Source organism: Mchenga conophoros, linkage group LG20 (genome assembly GCF_057382185.1).
Source record: "Mchenga conophoros isolate Kocher_MC1m ecotype Shallow Benthic linkage group LG20, M_conophoros_male_GT1.1, whole genome shotgun sequence".
Lineage (NCBI taxonomy): Eukaryota > Metazoa > Chordata > Actinopteri > Cichliformes > Cichlidae > Mchenga > Mchenga conophoros.
The window spans coordinates 7,095,448-7,118,009 of NC_140545.1; the positions used below are offsets into that span (position 1 = coordinate 7,095,448).

Below are 22,562 nucleotides of genomic sequence, written 5' to 3' on the forward strand. Positions count from 1 at the left end.
CATTTATTTTCACTTAAACAAGAAGCTGGTTTTTATGTACATTAAAGCTTTATAAAAATGTAACAGTGCAAATGCAAATTCCTTGCTGAAAGTTTAACCAAAAGGCATTTCCAGTAGAAATGGGCTGACATATCCTGAGCATAACCACGTATAATATCCACTGAAGTTAAAAAGAGGTGCTTTGCAACATTAAACTGCAGTGTGCAGTACCTATTTTTCGGACCATAAGGTGCACGGGATTATAAGGCACATTAAGCGAAACAAAGCAGTCAGATAAATCAAACTTTATTAAACTCATTCTTCTTGCTTCCTCCAATTCTGTACCATTGATTCATTAATGTTGAATTCTCTGGCAGCGGCTCTATTCCCATGTTGTTGCAGTATACTAACGACTAACCTCGTATTGTGGACGGATTATCTCAGTTGTTCTCCTGACTGAAGATTGGTCCGTTTACAGCATCCTGCCATGCGATTGCATTTGTCTCTAACCATGAGGAACCTTAACGTTAACTTTTATAAGTGGAAAAGTGTTAGTGTTCGTCCTCCAGCTTCACTGTTTATGTTATGCTAACATAGCTGTGTCGCTAGTGATCACGTAGCACATCATTATATACCAGCTAGCCCAACTTCAGTAACCCTACAAACGTCACTGCTGTTTAGTTTTCTGTCTTCATTTATGTTGGAAGTGATAGCAGAGCTGTACGTTTGATTTTTTTCAGAAATCTCTCAGTCAGAACATGCTATATCATGCTTAGGTAACTAGCGAAACTAGCGAGCTAACTTCCGCTAGCTTCCTGCTAACTTCTAACTCCGTTAAATGTAATACATTTTGTTTTCATGGATGCCTGGAAGTTAAACTTCATAGTTACACCTGGTAAAGCAGCAATGCTGATCGTTTTATTAAAGATGAAAGAATTTAGACAGTTTTTAACTCTTAGTGATGCTGCAGTGTTCGTTTGACCTGAAGTATACGGAGTTTAGGACCTAGATTACTCCCAGATTTAAGGGCATCTTAGTCCGACAAATACGACAATAACGATGGCCGCTTGCATGTTCTGCAAAAAAATGTGCTTTGTCGTGTATCTGACGGACAAACACCAAACCAGTTCCACATCACGGAAGTTGCACCATTTTTACAAACCAATTCTGGTTCATCTGTTTCACTCAACAATCGGCCATGTGCGTATGAAAACAAAGGCACTGCGCATGCGCGTTTTACTCATATTCTATCGCGATATTTCATTTTCCTATCGTTGCCTAACATTATACCGGTATTACCGTGAACGGTATAATATGGCCCAGCCCTACTGTATACAATGACCACTGGTCCTGCACTGCTTTTTCTGAGGCACAGTGTGAGTCTAATAAAACGGGTATAGTAAAACTCACTACTGTATATATTCAGACAAACTGGCAAACTGTTTATACAGCCCTGCACATAATGAGTGTCCTAAGAAGCCTGAAGAGATTGAAGAGTGTAAAATTATTATTCCTGCACAAAACGTCTGAACCGGTGTTGGCCAGGCAAGAAGCACAAAGTTAGGAAAAATTGCCGTCTGGCTAAGATCTAATTTCCAGTAAAACTGCAACGCGTCGTTGTTACTGTTACAGATCAAATAAACATTAATTAGTGAGCTACAGTCACGCTTCAGGCAGAGCCAGTAAGCCCTGCGTGTTTGAAACGCATACAGAGATAAATGTTTGTGTTTGCTGTGAGCAGTCAATGTGTTTAGCCCAATCTTGGTAAAAACAGGGTGCTTGTAACTATCTGGAACACAACCTGCACAAAGACAAAGAGCTGTTTCTCAAGAAAATGAAAACATGTGGTCGTAACACATGTGAAGAAGACTTGGATAGATTGTTTGCCGCAGTTTGTTATTACAGTCGTTATCAATGACTGGGTACTCAGTCTCAGCCCTGCAGCTATTCCAAAGTGCAACAGTGAAGTCTGTTCTCTGTGAGAGATGAAACAACAAAAGCTCAACAGCCTCCTTTTAAAGTCAACAGGAAGGTGTGCATTTGATTAAGATGTAGACAGATTTAGTGAAAAGTATCACATTTCAAACAATTCAACAACAAAAAAGTTTACAGACCACCTTTTCACTTGCAAATAAATCTTGGAAATAGTCTGATGTACAAGAAAACAGTTTGAAATCAAAGTTTAGAGATTACACGAACAACACGCAACTTGTGTCAAATGCAAAGGAAGCAGTTGTTAGTTGAGCTCTCGCAGAAAGCAAGTGTGTGGCTTAAAATGAACAGAAAAAAATAAAGAGGATGGCGTCTGCTTGTCTGTTCTGTTAAAGAGTGTGTGCACTCTGTGAAAGAGTATGTGCACTCTTTCACATGTGCTTTTGTGCACCTACGCTCATTTGAAGACAGACGTACCCTCCGCTAGACACTCCGGTTGCCTCAGTCGTTCCCTCTGAGCTGCTTTTTGTATAGCTTGTGTTACAGCAAATCAATAAGTGTGCTTTCTGATTGCTGATTTGGCTCCCGAGGGTTCATACCATCTGCACTGTGTAGCTCTGTTTGTGACAGCCAAATGTGTGGGAGTACAAACAGAATGTACCGCTTCTCCAAAATGCAGCATTCACTGTAAAAAGTGGGCCCACTGAGTTGATTAAGAACTAAACACGCTATTACTGAGACATGCTCTTACCCCCAAATCATGTTCAGAGAATAATGGTCATTTTATTTACCGTCCCAGTGTCTGCAAAATGACACTGTCCAGCTAAGTAGAACCATTACAGACTGTACTAGTTCATGACTTTCCAACAGGACGTTTTAAAATAGAAAATGGATTAGCGCTGACTCTGATGTGTGATTATTTGGTTCAACTCAAACCCAAAACAAAAAACGGCTGATTGATTAAGTATATTTGTCAAAAGTGCTCTCTGATTGAGGCTGATGATATGACTACATTTAAGGAAATGCTGTTGCCACACATAAATGGGACAATAGCATGTTAAGCTAAAATGTGTTTGGGCAAACAAAATTATGTCCTTAAATCTGTTGCAAAGTTGTTTTTAATTGGGGTTTTCTTTTTTTAAAGCAACTTTTTTTTTTTTATCTTGTTTTGTGTTTTGCTTTGTTTTTGTTTTTTTCATTTCTGCTATGTTGTGAAAATTGATGGGATCTCACCTAAGATTGAAAATTTCCCCTGGGTACAAGGCACAGCAGGCTACTACAATTCAAAGCCTGTAGCGGTCGTGTCTGAGCATGTAACACTTAATGGAGATGGATCCTGACCTGAACAAGATGATAAAATTGAAAGTAAATGCTGCATTACATCAAAGTGGTAAACTTCCCGACTTTAGTTTGTTAGGATCCCCCTCTAACTGAAAGTTCCTCTCAGCTCATTCCATTTTATCTACCAACAAATTTAATCATTACCTTATAAAAAAAAATTCAAAAAGGGAGACAATAAAAAATTTTCATAGTACTGTTTGCATGCAAAATAGGTCACATAATCACCCGGCTCTGCGGTTTTACTCCATCCTAACATTTATAACAACTTCTAGCTGTTGTGGATTTCAGCTGCATTTATTTTCTCCGTCTCACAGCTCTGATCGATGTTTTTAAACAGAGGAAGCAGCTGTTTTCAGGAAAAATCCCCCACCCAGGACTAGACTACATGCGAAGTTAGTAACCGGCTCATTAACAGAGTAAAGCATTTAACAGCAAAAGGCCAGATATTTCACTGTTACAGAATCTGATCTGAAATATCAGTTTCTGTAAGTAGATATTAAAGATTCTACACATAGTAAGTAAACAGCTGTCCTTCCCTTTGCTACATTATGTGTTTTATCATTTAGGATTTTAGGAAGACTTTTTATTTAAAGGTCATTTCAGTTTTTGAATGATGAGCTTCTTAGTTATAATAATATTGATATTTGGCTTAGCAAAATCTTGCTTCCCTGACATAAACTGATAACCATCCAGGCATCGGGCTGTTTTTCAGCTGTTAATGAACTGCAACATTTTATGTAAATCTTTTCCACTAAAGTTAAGGCATTTGGTAGTGAAAAGATAATTTATTGTATTATACATCAATCATACACTCAGATTTGTTACAAAGTTATTACAATTGAAGCTGAAATCTGGGAGTAGAATTTAAGGCAGCAATCTAACTGAGCCAGATAAGCAGTAAGTAGATAGTGCAGCTCCATTTTCTATATTAATGTCTTGTTTGTCGTCATTTCAAACAACAAAGTATCTGAGTCGGAAGCAGCCATGCGTCAACAGATAAACCCAGAGACTTCTGGCGGCTAAGAATAACTACAAGCACTTTTTCGCTAAAAGTTTAATGACCTTGCTGAGAGGCAATTATGAAGAATCGTCAACATTATCTACATTTTTAAAATTCGTTAAGTTTACGTTTGTTTTTTTCCACAACATATGCTTGTCAAATTACAGGAAAATGCTTTAGCACTTCCCAGACTAGTTCATTAGCATTACTCATCAGCAGCAGTAAAGTTATAGGCTGTATTTACTTCAGAGCGCTGCTATTAAATTAAGTTGTTGTTGGGGAAAAGCAGTGCGTGCCAGTGTGTATAAAGAACATGGGGGACGCTAGGACCCCAGTTGTTTTATTAAAAAGCTGACCAGAGCTACAAAAAAACCAAAAAATTTTGTAACGTGGACAGGACATGATGGATAGAATAGAATAGAAAGCATTAAATACAGAAAACATTAAATATATAATAAAAACATGTTTTATACACATAAAATCAATGAGATATAACTTCTTTCATATAGCCCTTTACTTTTTCATCTGCATCCTACTACATGCCACGTGTCGCCTATTTAAAGTGCTTACTTACTGTGTATAGTTCCTTATTAATCCAACATTTAAGCACATAAGTGGCTGTGTAACATGTGCATGAAATATGCAACTTTTAGTGTACATGAACTACATGAAAACGTACATAGGAGGAGCATCATGGACAATGCATTATTGACACTTAAAGGTTCACTTCTGTCTGGCAGACATTTTTTGTACTAATTGAAATAAATTTTAAAAGCTAATTTTAAAAAAGCTAAACTGCAATTTTGGTAAATGCAGTGTCTTATTTACTGTCCACAGAAGAGACAACAGTCAAAATCAGGTAACTGCTGACAACTCATTTTAGCTGCACATATTCCACATTTCTTGAACCCAAATAAATGCTTGCATATCATTTATTTCTTCCAAGATCAGCTTGGATTCCCGAACTACCAAGTGCAACAAAACCCTATGACTACAATGTTGTGCCACATCAAGTTAAAGACTGCACTGTCCTTGGGGACCAAAGATGCTTGTCTTGATTAATCACTACCGTCAGAGGAACTGCTAATGCAACTCCTGCACAAATCTCTCTGTACAGTCAATGTAAAAGGTTAAAGTGAGGCTCAATGTGAGACTGCAAAAGAGGACATGCAAGGCCAAGTCAGCCCTGGGCCTGGCGTTACACATTCACAGAATGACATGGCACACTATGACTCTCCCTTTGCCGTAGGGTGGGAACACAGAAGGCGGGAGGGGGAGGGGCAGCGTGTGTGTGAAGAGGAAAGACAGCTCACTCCAATGGGAAAAAAAGGGCAATTAGCAACAAAGTCCGTAGTGCAGCCCAGTTTGCCACGGGGCAGAATACCTCAGTGATTAGATTCCTTGTGACGATTTTCCCAAATCTTCACGGACAATGCTCTCCATAGGCAACAGGCACAATGAGAACAATGAAGGAAGTCTTCCAGGCAGCTCTTGTTGCCCATCAACTCTCTGTACTAACTTCAAGCACTTTTAATTAGAACCAGCTCCGCACATTACGCAAGGCACCCATGGATGAAAGGCAGAGACATGTGAGACCAAAGGATATCGACAGCAAAGCATGAGAGACCTCAGCCTCTCTTATGCGTTCTCTCATGGCCTCCTATACTCACCCCTTCGATAACTGCGTCTTTATTTTTTTCTGTCCTGCATTTTGTCTGTCCTCATCTACAGCTGACAATTTTGTCCACAATTTTGCCCCCACCCCCCAACACGTGCTTTAATCATGGACAGTATCAAATGGTTCAAACTGCCTCCTAATGAGCTGTTACTATAGAAACAGCTCTTGTTAACATTACTGCCATGCAGCAACCCACCCACATCTTCTTACAAAGTCCCATACGCTACATTTTTTGTATATTTTAACGTTCTGGGTGAGCTTTATTAAACAGCGTGTGCCTCCTAAAAAATGCTATATGTGCTAATTACAATCACGGTCATAGTTACCATTTACCTGATGCCACAGAAAATGACTCATAAAATTCCTGTAATGGAATTTCTCTGAAAAAAAAACCCCAAAACATGTTTTTCGATAAAGGGATTCGCCACCTATGAAGGTGTGTTTCATCTTCTCCTGTCAATTATTTTTCAACATGTAAACCTTGGCCTTCATTAGAGTGATTGACATGGCTGCTTTCTGTTAAGAAATACCTACTAATTAATGGTAAGTAACATACGAATAAAATACTAGGATTTCATTCACCAAAACAGCAACATAGTTTGGAGGACAACCATAAAAATGGATACATGTAAGATTTATTATAATTTCACCTGGTGAGTTATAAAAAACAAACTTATATGAGAGGGAAAACTATCTATAGAGACTAAAGAGCTTTTTGAGGAGCTATAAAAAGTTCAGTTCATTCATTTGTAAATTTGGGCATTATAAAGTGGAGGTTTCTGGCCTGTCTCAAGCGGCCTTTCCAGGAACTACAGTTTTTGATATTTTCATCTTTCCTTAATTCATAGTTTTCACTACTGCGCTATTTTGTTTTATCTGTATTGTTCCTTTAAGATGCCTCTCTGAGTACCTTGGTTGTAATGTGGTTATCTTACTAACTGTTGCTTTTTTTATCAATTCAAAACTGTTTAGCTAGTCTTATTTGACCTCCAGAGAGCTGTGTTCAGTGTGTATATTTTGTCTTTTTCGGGGCACTCTCTTCTAATCCCTAGAGATGGTTGTGTGGGAAAATCCAAGTAGATCAGCAGTTTCGGAAATAGACCAACAACTGCTGAAGTCATTTAAATCGCATTTCTTCCCTTTTTTTAATGCTCGGTTTTAACCTTATTGGTTCATCTTGATTATACGGGCATACCTGAATGCACTGAGTAGCTGCCATATTAGAGTTTTGCTTTGACAAGCAGTGGAGTAGGTGTACCTAACAAAGTGGTCGGTGAGTGTGCGTATCCATGTGAATTGGACATACAGACTGGATCAGCAGAAGACCATACGAACTGGACAGGAAACCAACTTTAACAAGAGACAATTGGCTCAAGTCACTTTCCTATTCCAAAAAAACAAACCAAAAAAAGCAAAAAACAAGATAAACACATAATACACTATATATTTGTTTGGCAATTTTTGAGCATGGACATGCTTTAAAATTGACTACACAAGTTAATGAATCGCCTCTTTTTATTTTCAGAGAAAGTCTGACCTGCTTAGACCCCACAATTAGTGCAACTTATAGTTGAGGTATATCAGCAGAATTCAGTTGAGGGGGCAGAGTGACTTTATTGGGTAGGCAGAGATAAATAAACTCACATAGGATCCAACACAGGCTTGTTATACCAGTCTATCAGCTTGTGATGCACTGAATCAATTTGCGATAGTTAAAGTTGGTGCATTTTCTCTCTTCTATTGATTTCAAGATATTGTTTAGCACAATTAAACCAACGCTTCTCTAACACTACTCCCTGCTAATGCCTGGTTTTAACATCATGTAGCTCCTGTGCTTTCCTTCTATGAATATGACCATAAGCAGTTTCAAATATTTTACTCGTAATTTTTTAAAAGGTTTTTGTAATGCATGTGTTTTTGAACAACCAAAGAATCCTTTCTTTCATATAAACCTGCACAGTATTGGAGATCGTCTGATTGTTGAGGTTTTCTCTGAATTATTGTAGGGTCGTTGCCTTGCAATATAAAGCACCTTGATATGACTGTTGTTGTGATATAAATAAAACTAAATTTGAAATTGAACTTAATTATAGATCAAACTTGATTTAAAATCAGTATTAAATATTTGCTTTCTTACTGTGATGCATTGGTTTAGCTCTGCAGGAGTGGTTTTCTGAGATATCATTGATGTTTTTTGGTTTTGTTTCTTTTTTTTCTTTTTTTTAGAGATTCGGAAAGCGAAAGTACCTGTGCACAGAACCACAACGTGCAGATGCACACATTAATTGGTGGCATGAGAGACATTCTGTCTATTAGCAGTCCACGATTTCTTCATAACATGGCATATGCGTGGACAAACATTACAAAACACAGCTTACAGTGTTGTCTTTTTATTTTTCTCTCGCTTTGTTTTTTTTGTTCTAGTTGTTTTAATCGGGTAGCAGTGGTGTCCACCTGTGGCAATCAGCTGCTGTTTCCATAGAAACAGGTGGCACGCTTCCTTAGAACACAATGGGTGGAGGGAGCGGGCAGAGAGAGAAGGGAGAGAGAGAGAGAAGGGGGGCAGGATATAATAAGGAGAAGTAAGCAGATGGTAAAGGATAAGCAACAAAACAAAGAAAAGTTTAAAAAAAAAAAGGAAAAGGAAGACCTTTCACCATAGATTGTGAAAGCACCAGAACTGCATTTCAAAATCCACTGATGTGTTTTCTCATTTATTCCTGGCACTATGTAGTCATGCATATAGTTTTGGATTTGTGTGACTAATTTTTGAGACATCTGTCTCTAAACCACCTGCTGGGATGAAAGGAACCAACTGTGCTTCTCAAACAGTGCTCTATATCACCACATACCTCAAAGGGACTATATTCCTCAGTAGAAATCAGTTTTAAAAATAAACTTTTGAAAACATATTGGAAGTTTGTTGAATAATATCCAAACTACATTGCATCCGCATGCTAGAAACCAAAACAGGTCAAGAGGTAATTGATTTATTTAGGAAACCAGCGGGCCTTCCTCAGCTGTTAGACATGGCTGTTTTAGGGTCAGGATTACCAGTTGATCTAGGGGTGACATAAGTGGTTCCAGCCAATCACGTCTAACAACTCAGGAACACCCACTCCTTTTCTGTACAGACTCCTTACCCAAGTGGAGAAAAGACTGTAAGGTATTGAGAGCGTACACCCTGGCTCTGTGACCTCACTTGGTTATGTAAACAAATTAAGTGCAGTGAAGGCAGCAGAAGCGAACAACAGGGAACACTGCCTAACAAGCAACGGCATGTACAGAAAAAGTCGGCAGCGTGTGCATACGTGCGTTCTAAATGACCTGCATGCTTGTTCCACATTTGATTTTTAATTGGGCAGAGTTCTCAGCAAACCCTCTTAATTAAAAAGGCAACCGTGACACGTGCGAGACTTATATGTCCCACCTTGCTCCCCCGCCCCCGCTGCCCCGTCCTGTCTCCTTTTCACCTCTCTCTTTCTCAGTCAACATCTCTCTTCTGCTTCTCTTCCTCCTTATATATACTGTGTCTCTCTGATGGCCTCTTTACATAGCTGACCTCAATAGAAATGTCAGCATGAGGCAAGAACATCGAAGCCCAAACAATATATCTCAACTGATAAAAGGCATCTGGTCTGCGCTGATAAAATGCTGTTTTTTCTTTTTTTAGAAGGGCAGCCTGAATGCCTTCTAGTAAGAGTTTGCTTATTATAAGGTTGGAACATCAGATAAGCAGATTTTTGTTGTTACAGTTGGCTTAAACATCAAATCTGACTATGCTACCCTCGTTGCGTTCATTGTTCGTCTTGCCTTTAATCTTAGTTCGCTTTCTGTTTGCACAGTGCTTTGTTTCTCTTTTTCTCTAAAGTACACTGAAAAAAGGTTGTTTTTAGGGGAAGTGTGGATAAAACCCAGCAGCATCCAGAAGGAAACCAAAAAAAACTAAAAAGATCTGTTCAGGGTTGTACAGACACAGATTTTCAGTTATAATACTATTAAAAAATAGTTTCGCTACATAAAAATGGTTGAATTTTTGAAGCAAGAAATTTTAACATGCCCGAAATCCACACACCTCAAGTAGCATGAAGTACAGATAACAAGCACATGTACCTCCTGCTACAAAGAGCTCCGCTCACTGTTTCAGTGGTTTATTTCCTGCTTCGTTGTTCAGCATTTTGTTTTTTCCCTCATTGCATTCCTCCTCATAACACCAGAGTGCCGTTATGCAAGTAACACAGAACGACAGCCACCCAAGTAGTTACTTAAGCAATGCAACAGTGCACACATGCACATAAATGTTCTCCATTCGCTTAGGACACCAAGAGCACTAAAAGCAAGAAAAATGCTTCTCAAGGACGTTTCTCCTTGGATTAAATCAGCAGTTCTTCGACTGTGCCTCTGTTATGCGGGGGGTTAAAGGTAAAGTCAGTCGTGCTAATCCAAGTGCTTATTTTTACAAATTCAGCAAATAGTTTTTCATGGTCCACAAGCTGTCTGTTCTGTGTGCACACTACAATAACAGGGATAGTTTTTGCACAAATTCCTCTACAAATGGGAGAAATAACTTCTCACTCACAGACCTCATAGCTTTAGTCACAGCTTTGTGTTCCATCAAACTAATAACAGGGATCCTTCACACTCAGAATACTTCTATCAATCCCTGCATGCTTTCCATGAGGGTTAATTCAGATACATTTAAAAACACCTTTACCTCCTTTTTAACCTGCTCAGGTGGAATGGTAGCTTCCAAAGCATATCTGACTTTAAGTCTTTTCTTCCCTGTTCATAGGGGAAGTTTTTACCCAAGGAAGCAATTTGTCATTGTCTTGGGTTTTATATGTAGATTCCTTTTTCATTATTATCCTCCTATTATAGTTTACTTCCTGTCTTCCTTTCCTTTTCCACTTGTATGACCAGTCCCTTCTTACCAGTTTGTCCTTGAAGGATTTTGTCCAAATTCTTCTTGTATTTGATCTGTGTTGCTTCTTTCTCTGTCATTATTATTTGTTCTTTCATCCTGCCTTTGTGTCCTCTTATATGAACAGACACTGTTACTGTAAGAACAGACTCAAATATAGCACTGCTCATGGAAAAGCTCAAGGAAGAACAATGAGCCCAACCAGAAGAAATGTTCCTTTACAACAGTGTTGGTTTTGAGGATTGTTTCACGTATGCTTTTCTGCATGTTTCCAGTAACCCCCAAGCTAGGGCTAATATGAGGCTGAAAGTATAAACCTTGAGCCAGTCTCTCCACTTGATCTGCTAACTTCAGACAGTTGTTTACTTGGCAGAGCATTGAATCTGGCAGTTACCCATCTGATCCTGCCCACCAAGTTTTCCTGGAGCCACTCTTTCATAACCCCCTGGGTTATGAAGGGGAGTAGAAGCCTCTCCTGCTTCTAAATGTGCTGGACCAGCCAATGCTTTTCCTGTCCTTGAGTTTTTTGCCAGTCCATTTGACCCTTCTAATTTACAAATTAACTAGCAACTATTTCTGCATATGTGTCAGCTGAGGTTTTACCTGTTCTCAATCGCAGGCAGTCAATATCTGCTGTGTCACGGTGTCTGCTTCTGAGGAAAAAGTCCCCTTGCAGTCTGCCTGTGGATCATCAGTGCAGTACCTAAATCAATCTAACAGCTAACTCTCACTAATACTTGATGCTGTGCTTGAGTTCTTTTCTGTTGCTTGTTTGACAACATTATATAAGATGTATTTTTTGGTTCAGCAATGAGAAAGAGACATCCATTTGCCATCTAAGACTGGAACATTCCTCTTTGTTCACCTGCACCTAGAGGTTAAAGTGGGACGGAACGATCCAGAAAAGCATTCCTGCGCCTTCAGTTAATGAGTAATTACATCTGATGGGCTTCATGTCCTGCAGCTATTGCCACCGAGGCAGTTAAGTCACCCAAGGGACCTGCGTACATTTCCTGCAACATTTCAAATAGCTCAACAAATATGAGCAGTTTGGCACACAGTGGGTCTCCTACTTAAAGGTATAGTTGTTGTATTTTCCAGGCCAAAAAAAAATGCTAATGTGTGTTATTTTACTCTTCGCGAAGGGGAAAGATGTAATAATGAAAGGGCTAGACATGAAGATGAGAGACTATTGTCAGTGCACAGCAGAGCACAGCAGGCTAAACTGGGTGATTTGCAGTATTGTTTACAGTTTTCAGTGATGGACTAGATGCAGTGGTGCAGGGCAGAGTGCGGTCTCCATGGTCACCATTAGGTAAGGTCATGGGTTGCAGTAGAGACATTATAAGAGACAGAAATGACACTAAATTTATATGAGAATTTTTCAACTGCAAAGATGGTGGCAGATACACCTTCCAGAGGAAAACAGCTTTTAAACCCGTATTTGTGAGATAAGTTGGCAAATTCTGAACCGATATTCTGCGCATGCAGTTTTTGTTTTATGTTTAATGTTAATCAAAAACTAATCTAGATAATCTTTCAAAATAAGTGTGTTTAGGTATGGCTGCAGGAATCGATTCTAGGTGCCCTTTTGAAAGACTCATCGATTTAAATTTAAACCAATAATGCTCTTTAGCAGCACTTGCCAAATACTACTTTTATGCTGCCTTTATACAGGCTAGAAACTGGAAAGTAGCCCTGATGGTTGATGGTTGATTTAACATATGTATGGAAGAACTTAGCTGGCAAAATCCACAAAGAGCGTCAAGCCTGAGAAACAGACTTATTTGTTATGGAGTCATTTCCCTCCAGTGCACTGGTACACCAGTATTTATTGTTCCCCCACCTGCAAAATCCCACTTTAACCTCCACCTACACAGAACCTACACAGACATGGGTTACTCTGCCTTTACTTTAACACAAGCATTAACACCAAAAAACAAACACAGTATATATTATATTATATTTATGTCTTTCCTTGCTGCTATCTTCTTCTGCGCCTCTAAATCTGTCTCACTTTGCCCAAACCTGTTTGCCTTACTGTATGTTCTCCACTCTGAGCACCTGTTTCATCCTCCACAACTCCCTGCAGAATTTTCATACTGTACTGAGGCAGTGAATGGGCTGACCTGTCCCTGCGTTGAATACTAAACAGCATGTCATTCATGCTCTTTGTTTTACTTGCGTGAGAATGACAAAGAAGTCTGACAGACGCAGATGACAAATGGCAGACGGCAACTTGAAAACACTGAGCTCCGAAATGGCTTGTCAGCAGCTGTTAGTGAATCAATCACACAGTGTGAATAAAACTAAAAGCACTTTTAAAATTTCACTTTCTACTGATTTGAGCAAATAGCAAGTTTTGGTTGTTTTCTTACATTATCTTTGATGTGCACTCACCAGCCTCTTTCTTAGGTACACTTGATCAACTCAATAAACGAAGTATCTTATCAGCTCATTACATAGCAGCAACTCAGTGAATATAGGCATATCAATATTTGAGTATCAGAAAAGTGACTTAACTAACTTTGAACGTGGCACAGCTGTAGGTACTAAACCACTCATCTACTGGGATTTTCCCACACAACCATCTCTAAGGTTTAAAGAGGATGGTCTGAAAAAGAAAAATATCCAGTGAGTGGCAGTACTCTGGAAATGGTCAAACTGCATTGAATTGATAGTCAGGCACCAGTAACTCAAATAACAACCAAGTTATAACCAGGACATGCAGAGGAGCATCTCTAGAGACGCAACAAGCAGTGAAGCCGTGGGCTGTAGCAGCAGAAGATCATACCGGGTGCCACTCCTCTCAGCACTGAACAAGAAACTGAGGCTAAAGTTTGCACAATCTCACCAAAATTGTACAATAGAAAATTGGAAACATGTTGAATTCTCATTTTCTGCTGCAGCATTCAGATGTTAGGGGCAGAATTTGGTGTCAACAACATGAAACCATGGATCCATCCTGCTTGTTTTAGTGCTTCAGGTGATGGTGGTTTAATGGTGCACGAGATATTTTCTTGGCAAACTTTAGGCTCCATCATTTAAATGCCACAACCTACCTGAGTATTGCTCTTGATAGTGAGCATCCTTCTATGACCACAGTGTACCCATCTTCTGATGGCTGCTTCCAGTAGAATAACAAACCATGTCATAAAGCTCAAATCATCTCAAACTAGTTTCTTGAATATAACAGTTAGTTCCCTGTATAGAAATGTTCTCCACAGTCACCAGATCTCAATCCAGTAGAGCACCTTTGTGATGTGGTGGAACAGGATATTCACATCATGGATGTAGAGCCAATAATACTGCAGCAACTGTGTGATGCTGCCATGTAAACATGAACCAAAATCTCTGAGAAATGTTTCCAACACCTTGTTGAATCTATGCCATGAAGAATAACGGCAGCTCTAAAGGCAAAAGGAGGTCCAGCCCAGTACTAGTGAGGTCTACCTTATAAAGTATCCAGTGAATGTGCATAGAATACAGTAGCATCAGCTACTGTTGTGTGTAGGCTCTTCATACAAATGATTAGTAAGCAGCAGTCAACATCCGACCCATTCATTCATGCAATATAGCTTTGGATGCGAAGAAAATATATATGCTTAAGACTGGATTAAGGCTAAGAGGAAGTATGAAGCCTTCATTAGTTTGAACCATGTAATGCTATGTTAATTTGCCCTCTTTGATAGTGTGAAAATGTATTTCTATCTTTAACAGCTTAATAATTTATTCTATAAATGAAGTTTCAGTCATGACTAATGAGTCATGTGTTTAATAACACTGAGTTTATAGAAGACACATCTAAAAGCCAGACTGTAGTTAACCTAAATCTTCATCAAGAATTTAGTGTGTTTTTTCATGTCCCCTCATGCTGTAGTATAAAAAAATGCTAAATGCTCAGCTCTCAGATACATATTAGTGTATGAAATTAACTGTACAACATTTCATCAGTGAATGTATCTAGAAAAAGAAATAGACTAACCTCCATGAACATAGTCATGTAGTGTACAGTCTGAAGGGCCCACCAGATGAATCAGACTCGACTGGCTAAAGCCAACAGTGTGCTTTTCTGCAAGGCAAACAGACAAACACACATTCAACAGAAAAATAAAAAAATAATAAACAATTTAAGGTAGAGCTTGACGAACAGGGCCATCGTATCATTCAATATAAGCCATTTACCAATATATTGGTACAGCAGTGACAAATTAAGATTTGAAACAGAAAAGAAAAGGGAAGGATGGGAAAAACACCCTTCGGACATGTTATGTGGAGTGGGTTTGCAGAGTTTGTCCACCAGAGGGCACTCTTGCAACTTCCCCGTTGGCAAGGCACTTAGCAAAGGCACATACACAACTAATCCACAATTTTACTGTTATATTGTGTTAATAATGACTCAAAAACAAGTGCACATAATAAATAAACAGGGAATTATGTTTGTTTTGTGTTTCTGAAAGAAACAAATCTGTCTATCTGTATTAGGGCTGAACGATATATCGCATTTGCGATAATATCGCGACATGATCAAGTGCAATTTTCTAACCGCAAAGGCTGCGATTATACTGCGATTATATTATACAATTCATGGGCTGCATCCTCCTGAGGCCGCATTTGTAGACCGATTACGTCACAGCGACGCGCCGAAGGCTGTCCAAATTACTACCATATCCCAGAATTCATAGCGCGGCCCAGCCAAACTCCAGTTTCCAGCAATGGCGGCCGCTACTAAGTTTTAAAATTACTCATACTAATCTTTCTGGGTCACAAAATAAACTTTTAACATATTTTCAGGCGAGAAAGTAGTTGTGTAAACATCAAATATCTGCTCGGTTTATCAAGATATCCCATATTTGCAAAAGTGCTTCGACGTTTTCAGAGGCGTCTGCTACCCACCAGCTCGACAGCTAGCCGGGAGCTCGAGGGTTACTGATGCGGCCGAGAACGGCACAACTCCCGGCACATCATTTTCAGATCACCGCGGAGTTTCGCTGCTCGGGTTAAACGTAATATATAAGTCACTTAGACAACCTAAAAATGTTATTGTTGGGCTTTTTTCAGTGTTTTGTTTGTTCGTGAGTAAATTGGTTTGGCTGAGATTAAAGTTATTAGATTAGATAAAATAAAACTTTATTAATCCCCCGGGTGGGTTCCTCCTTGGTTTTCACACAGCTGACTAAACGTCAAACAGAAAACTTATTAAACAGAAGTATGAGACAGTCGAGAATTTACACCAGTGTCTGGTTATATTTTAGATAGCAAGAAGCAGACGGCCGAGTTTATTAAACTCCACCGAGACAGCGGTGACGCTAATCAGAACTAGCCTTCTGATTAGCTAATCAGAAGGCTAGACCGTCCAATTTCACGCCTTTAAACTTTAAAGGCGTGTTTGTGTGTGTGTTTATACAATTGCTATTATGTTTGCACTTTATGTGTAATGTTACTGACTGCAGAGATCAGTAAGATGTGTGTATTTTTTATTTATTAGTTTTATTTATTTAATATTATTTTTTTAATTGAATGACTGTCTAGTAGTTCACAGATGTCGAAAAACTGAGTGTGGTAAAGCCACTGATTTTTTTTATGTATATTTCTGCAATCTGCACATTGTACTGACTTTCATTTTAATGTTTACACCAGGGTTCCTTGTCAGCACTTTATGCTCAGATGTTTGTAAGCTAAAAATAAACTATTGTGTATGTTCAAATATACTGTTGTGATTGAAGAAGTTAAATAAAAATGTCAGTCATCAATTCATGCATCACCTCATGTCATCATAACAGAGGTCTGTCTTCCAGGAAAGAACAGTTTAAAATTAATGTAATATAGTATTGGCCATACTATATGATGTATTGCTTGTCTTTGTTTAATAATACAGAAGACAAATACCTTAAAAAATAATCGCATATCGCATCGCAATCGCAATATTGGGGCAAAAAATCGCAATTAGATTATTTTCCATAATCGTTCAGCCCTAATCTGTATCAGTCTTAAAATATGTCTGTATCGGTCAGCCTAAAAAAAATTGAATTCATTTAAAAATAAAATGTGTGAGCAAAGCAAGCCAATGCCAACAACACCTTCATGCATAAATAGATTCTGCCATGCTACTTGCTGATCACATACCTTTTGGTGGATCCTCTGATGAAGCAGCGTGACAAAATTAGGGAATTCGATTAGAGTCTTTACAGTTTTAATATGGATGAATACATGTATATAGCACCTAATGATGAATACAATACTTTTAATGCACACCCGTAAATGTAGAACACATGACCACTCAATCCTACAACATGTAAACAAGAAGCAGAGGCCTGACTACTTATAGAAAATACTACAAAAGAAGAAACATACAAGTAGAAGAAGAAAATAAAACAGATGTCTTTGCCTGGACATTTAGTGAGAGTGGTGCTGAAACTGGTGAGATCAGAGTGTGAATGTTAGATTGAAAGCACTTAAACGGAGAAATAATTGTTGGTATGAATGGATGAATGAGCCATGTTGTGTGAAGCACTTTAAGTCATCAAGTGGAGTAAAAAAGCGAAATATAAGAACCAGCCAATTTGCCATTCGTGTGTGAAGACAGTCAAAGTAAAACACATACTTTAGTGGCTCTGAAAAAAATCGGCTTAGGGGGTGTCTTTAAAGCTAACTCAAGAGGGTATCACCCCCTGCCAGAGAAAGAAAGCCTCAGAAATGAGAAAAGAAGTGCCCACGCAGCAGTGTTTCCAAATGGATCCATTTCTGAGTTCTTCAAGTGCTCTTGTGAGGATGCTAGGGCCCACGTGTTTACATGTTAAATGTTTAAATGTATTCCTGTGGACGCGCTCTGAGAGCACTCCAGGGATTCTTCACTTGCTTGATTTATCATTGTTTTATCTTGATATTCAGCAATAATATCTCTGTGTTTTAACTTTGAAAAAAGCATTTGCTTTTGACTTCCTGCTGCAGCTCAGCATGAATTCATGGTGCCAGCAGTGAAAATACATCAAAAAACTAATTGCTTCTCCTGTCACTGCATTAATTGGGCAACAACAAAGATGGCTGTACAGTATTTTTAGTATTTTTATGGCATACTATTAGCAAACCCCATGAGGGAGGAAATGGAAGAAATTTCACTCATATCTGCATCATCACTGAAAACTTGTAAGATAGGGAAACGACTTCTATAGCTGTGGTTTTGTATCTGCAAACTGATATGGGACCCTGAGCTTGAATATATTACCTGGGTTGGGTGGAGATGGCATCATCTCTTCAGGCCTCGCCTTGGTCTCCAATCTCTCCATCTTCTGAGCCTCATAGCGCTTCCTGCCCTCCTCCTCTTGTTCAGCACTAGCATACTGTAGAAAGAATATATTCAACATGCTGAACACTTGTGCATAGATCCACTCGAACACCACTCTCTGCACAAATGCACGAGGAGTACAGCAAAGAATTGCAACAAGCAGGTATTCAAAACAAAGATGAGTGAAAGGGACTTTTCACATTGTTAAATGTCAGTCATTTCTATCTTGACCATATAGCCTTGCTCGTGTCATTTTAGATGTGGGGCTGGGGGAAGGTGGGTGGAAAGGTCACTGAGACACAGAGAAGCTGCCACAATTTTAAGATGCAAGCAATTTGAGTTTCCATGTACCTTGATGGGTGGCACCTCCATGATCTTGTCAACATTTTGCAGAGAGCAGGGGACGTACCACAGCGCTGCCTTGTTGGCCAGCTTTTTGGCACCTGCAGTCACAGAGAAAAGGTTGAGTACTTGTCCTAGGGAAAATGTCAGGGAACGCGTCATTTCTACCAAATGAAGAAGCAACGTTTTTGTGACCATAATCTAATTGGCGAGAAATTTTGACATCTTGTCTTTCAAATAAAACAACAATGGAGCAAAGAATTTTGAATTTTGTTGTCAAAACAGACACTTTTATTAATACCACAATAAAGGCCACTTCAGTTTTTAACAAGTCAATTGGCGCTGCCTGTTTGCAAAAGATTCGTCTTTCTTGTGAAAAGAAAAGGAGAAGAAAACACTTTGTGTTCAAACACAATAGTTGTTGCCTGTTCAGAAAACAAGTACTCACAGTCACGTAGCTAGCTAAGCCCGGCGTATCTGTAAATCCTGAATTTTCTGCATTTCAGTGTTGTAATTATGAAACCAATGAAACCATGGCAACTCATTCATCATCAAGTGTCTGCACAAATATGTATGTTGGTTATACCACAGTGTAATGCTTTGGCAGTTGGAGGCTGTAGCACTGACTCTGAATTCCTACAGAAAATTCAGAACGAGATGATCAGAAAACAAAACTCATAGAAGTCACATTACATCGCAATCAGCCAGCAAGGTTGTCATAGTGATATATCTGTTCTACTCTGCCCACACTTTTTCACTTAATTTGCTAACACACACAGAGAGAGAGGGGCTATTTTAGGTTGGCGTTGTTATGGCACGCAGATTAAAGGCAGCATCGGGGCAGCAGGTTGAAGTGAAATTACTGTTTTAAAGGGTTTTTTACCTACAATATCCGATTAACTTTTCAGCTTTCGAGCTTTGAAGTCCTTTTTGAGGCCTGAATGAGCAAAATGTTTTATTGAACGTCTTGCATTTTTATTACGATAACTTGAGTCAAATTTCATAAATGTGCATGACCACAGGCTTAAAAATAAGGCATCTTTACAGCCTTAGAGAAAATATGTCATTTAATATGTGTCTCAGCGGTGAACCAGCTGGGATCTTTGCATGAGGACATGTGAAGTTAAGAGAAGAGAGCTGAGCGAGCAGCTTTTAACAGGCTACTCCTGGGAAAATAGCATTTGCATTTTACACCCGAGTTAAAAACTGTGCAGACAGCCAGGCCTCGTTGCCATGCCAACCATGCTTCTTTCCTCCTCCTCTCATTTGTGCCCGCCTTTGTCAGCAACCAGGAAGTTGCCCACAGGAAAAAGGGAGGGATATTTACATATCCTTGACTCTACCCAAGACTGAGTGACTCTACTCTATTATTAGCTACTGATGGACCTTGAAGTGAACTGTGTTTAGGGTGGTGGGAGAAACGAGAGAGAAGCGAGAAGGGAAGAAGAAAGGATGGAAGAACCATTCCCAGTACGACTGATGCCCTTTTTGATCGAAAAGGAACCAGATAACCGGCTTTGAATTTAAAATCCCTCTACATCAAATGGAGACAATGTCAATGTTTGACCATATCCTCGTCCAGGCTGCAACCTTTTATCCTTCACAGTTCATCTACTGAAACAGCACATATTCTTTTGCATCACGCTTACAGGCATAGCACATTTTGAAGGCAAGACAAATTTGAGGCAGACCTTGAAAATACAACAGTTTCACAATGTGCCCCTTAGGGCTAATTATTAGATCTTAAGATAACTCTGCATGCTTTTCTCAGGGACACAAAGTACACATATGATCCCATGCAGTGAAAGTTGTTTATTTTCACTGTTTCTTCAAGATTTTTATGTGCAGTATCAGAAGAAGCAGTCTATGTTCTGCCAAAAACAAAAATAAATTATGCAAAATCTAAAATATACCCTCAGCGCAATTAGAAAGCATTTAGATAACTTTACTTTAGCATTTGTTGTGTATAACGGGGACGTAGGTTAGCATTCACTTCACAACAGGGAGTGTATGAGTTTGAGCCTTTCTGCTGTTTTTTTTACTGTGTTTGGTGATTTTCTTTGCACCCCAGTTTGCTCCCACAGTCCAAAGTACTGCATGTTAGATTAAACATTGATATGTGTACTGTAGGTACAGATATGAGTAAGCTAAAACTTTATGTCATCTGTGAGACTGGAAAAGTGCAGTGGACATGTCAGTTTAGTCCTAAAAGTAGCAATTTATGTAATATAAATCAGTAGGTTTCCTCATATGTAATATGGCCCCCTTGTTAAAGGTATATTTTTTTCTGTCACAACATCAAGGAATAAATAGTGCCCTTAAAGCTGTAAGCTAATGATAGTTATATGAGAGCAGATGGGTGCTGGTGCTGTACGTTTTACGTCCAATGGATTTGATTAGTCGACTAATCGCAAAAATAATCGGTGACTAGTCGACTATCAAAATAATCGTTTGTGGCAGCCCTAATAAATATATAGTGCTACCCTTCAGCCTCCTAGTAGACATACCTGTGTTATAAATGTGAAACTGCTCTGATTTTCAAAAAAGTTGGCCTCTGACCTTGAAGTCAAGGTCACTGAGATTTAAGCTTCACAGAGATTTTCAGCAGATGCAACCATGGTATTGATTTGAAAATTCTACACAATCACAAACTTGGGTGTCCACAGCGCCTCGCCATATACCAAAGATTAAGAGGTGGGGTTTTTTTTAGGTTTTTTATAAAGATTACAACACAAATAACAATTTTTAAATTGTTATTTGTGTGTGTTTTAAAAAAGAAAGAGGGAGATTGTTAACTTGTTATTTTCTGTTATATCGCGAGAGTACTGTTGCCTGCGGTGTGTTGTTCTTATTGTGGGTGAGCGGAAAAACATGACGTAAGGAATAAAGTGCTTGAAGTGAGACTATGACGTTGTGTATTTTGACTTTACAATATTCTTTTATTCACCATATCACTGAAATGTGGGAGAATCCACTGCAGAAAGATCAATGCTTTAAGTTTTAATGATCCAGTCAGAAAAGATGATTCTAAAAGTCATCAACTGACTCCAAAAGCCCAGATCTGAACCACCTGTCTGCTGAAAACAAATGCACCAATCAAACAGAAGCCTGAATTTCATGGGCCAATCGGAATGCTTGATCTAGTTGTCCAGGACTAACTACTGACATACTATTACTCTGTGGCCAAACCCTGCCAAATCTGCCTCGGTGCACCTGTTGAACGACTGCTTCTAAATCCAAGACCCTAACTCCCATCAAAATCATTTTCAAATGGTGACGATCCCGAGGACCTGTTCTATACAACAGTGTGTTCTTCATGTTCCTGCTGTCAAAACTTTGGCCACAGGAGCAATTTAAAAAGTGGGGTCTTTCCTGCTGTTGAGACAAACTCCTGTCTGAAAATATAATGTATTTCTATGGGTCGGTTATCCCTCCACTTGGATCCACACAGTTTAAAAATGTTTACATCTCTGAGCTTTGAAAGACATGCTGTTGGAAAGACAACAACGATAAGATAAGATAAGATAAGATAAGATAAGATAAGATAAGATAAGATAAGATAGAACTTTATTAATCCCTCGGGTGGGTTCCTCTGGGAAATTCGACTTCCAAAAAAAAGCACAGCAACGACCGAAGTTACAGTTACAGAATTGTTATATATATATATATATACACATATATATATATATATATATATATATATATATATATATATATATATATATATATATGTACACACACACACACACACACACACACACACACACACACACACACACATATATATAAATACAGAGACAAATATAAATAAAATTTACAAAGGGGATAAATAGAATAAATAGGAATAAAAAATAAAAATACAAGTGAATTTCACATTTCAAGTATTGAGTCTATTGCACTGTTGACTATTTACAAAAAGTATTGCACAAGGTATTGTACAGTGAGGTGAAGAGGCACTACAGCTTAGTTGTTCCCCCCTCCTTTGTCCTCCTGTTTCCTGTTTCCCCTCCCTCTCCCCTCCAGAGAGGAGTTAAACAGTCTGATGGCGTGTGGGACAAAGGAGTTTTTAAGTCTGTTAGTTCTT

At 38.8% G+C, this 22,562-nt stretch overlaps 1 protein-coding gene across 5 annotated transcripts in view; it reads right to left on the minus strand.

The window, feature by feature from the left end:
* Positions 1-22,562, minus strand: part of acot7 (acyl-CoA thioesterase 7) — a 60,531-nt gene that overhangs the window by 17,790 nt on the left and 20,179 nt on the right. For 3 of the 5 annotated variants that reach the window (XM_085259179.1, XM_085259177.1, XM_085259181.1), the window contains exons 4-7: positions 18,488-18,579; positions 18,077-18,191; positions 16,978-16,992; positions 14,837-14,923 (exon numbers count right to left, since the gene is read on the minus strand). In XM_085259179.1, coding sequence (XP_085115305.1) covers positions 14,837-14,923; positions 16,978-16,992; positions 18,077-18,191; positions 18,488-18,579 — 309 coding nt within the window. The remainder of the gene's footprint in view (positions 1-14,836; positions 14,924-16,977; positions 16,993-18,076; positions 18,192-18,487; positions 18,580-22,562) is intronic. The other 2 variants (XM_085259180.1, XM_085259178.1) reach the window with 1 other exon arrangement.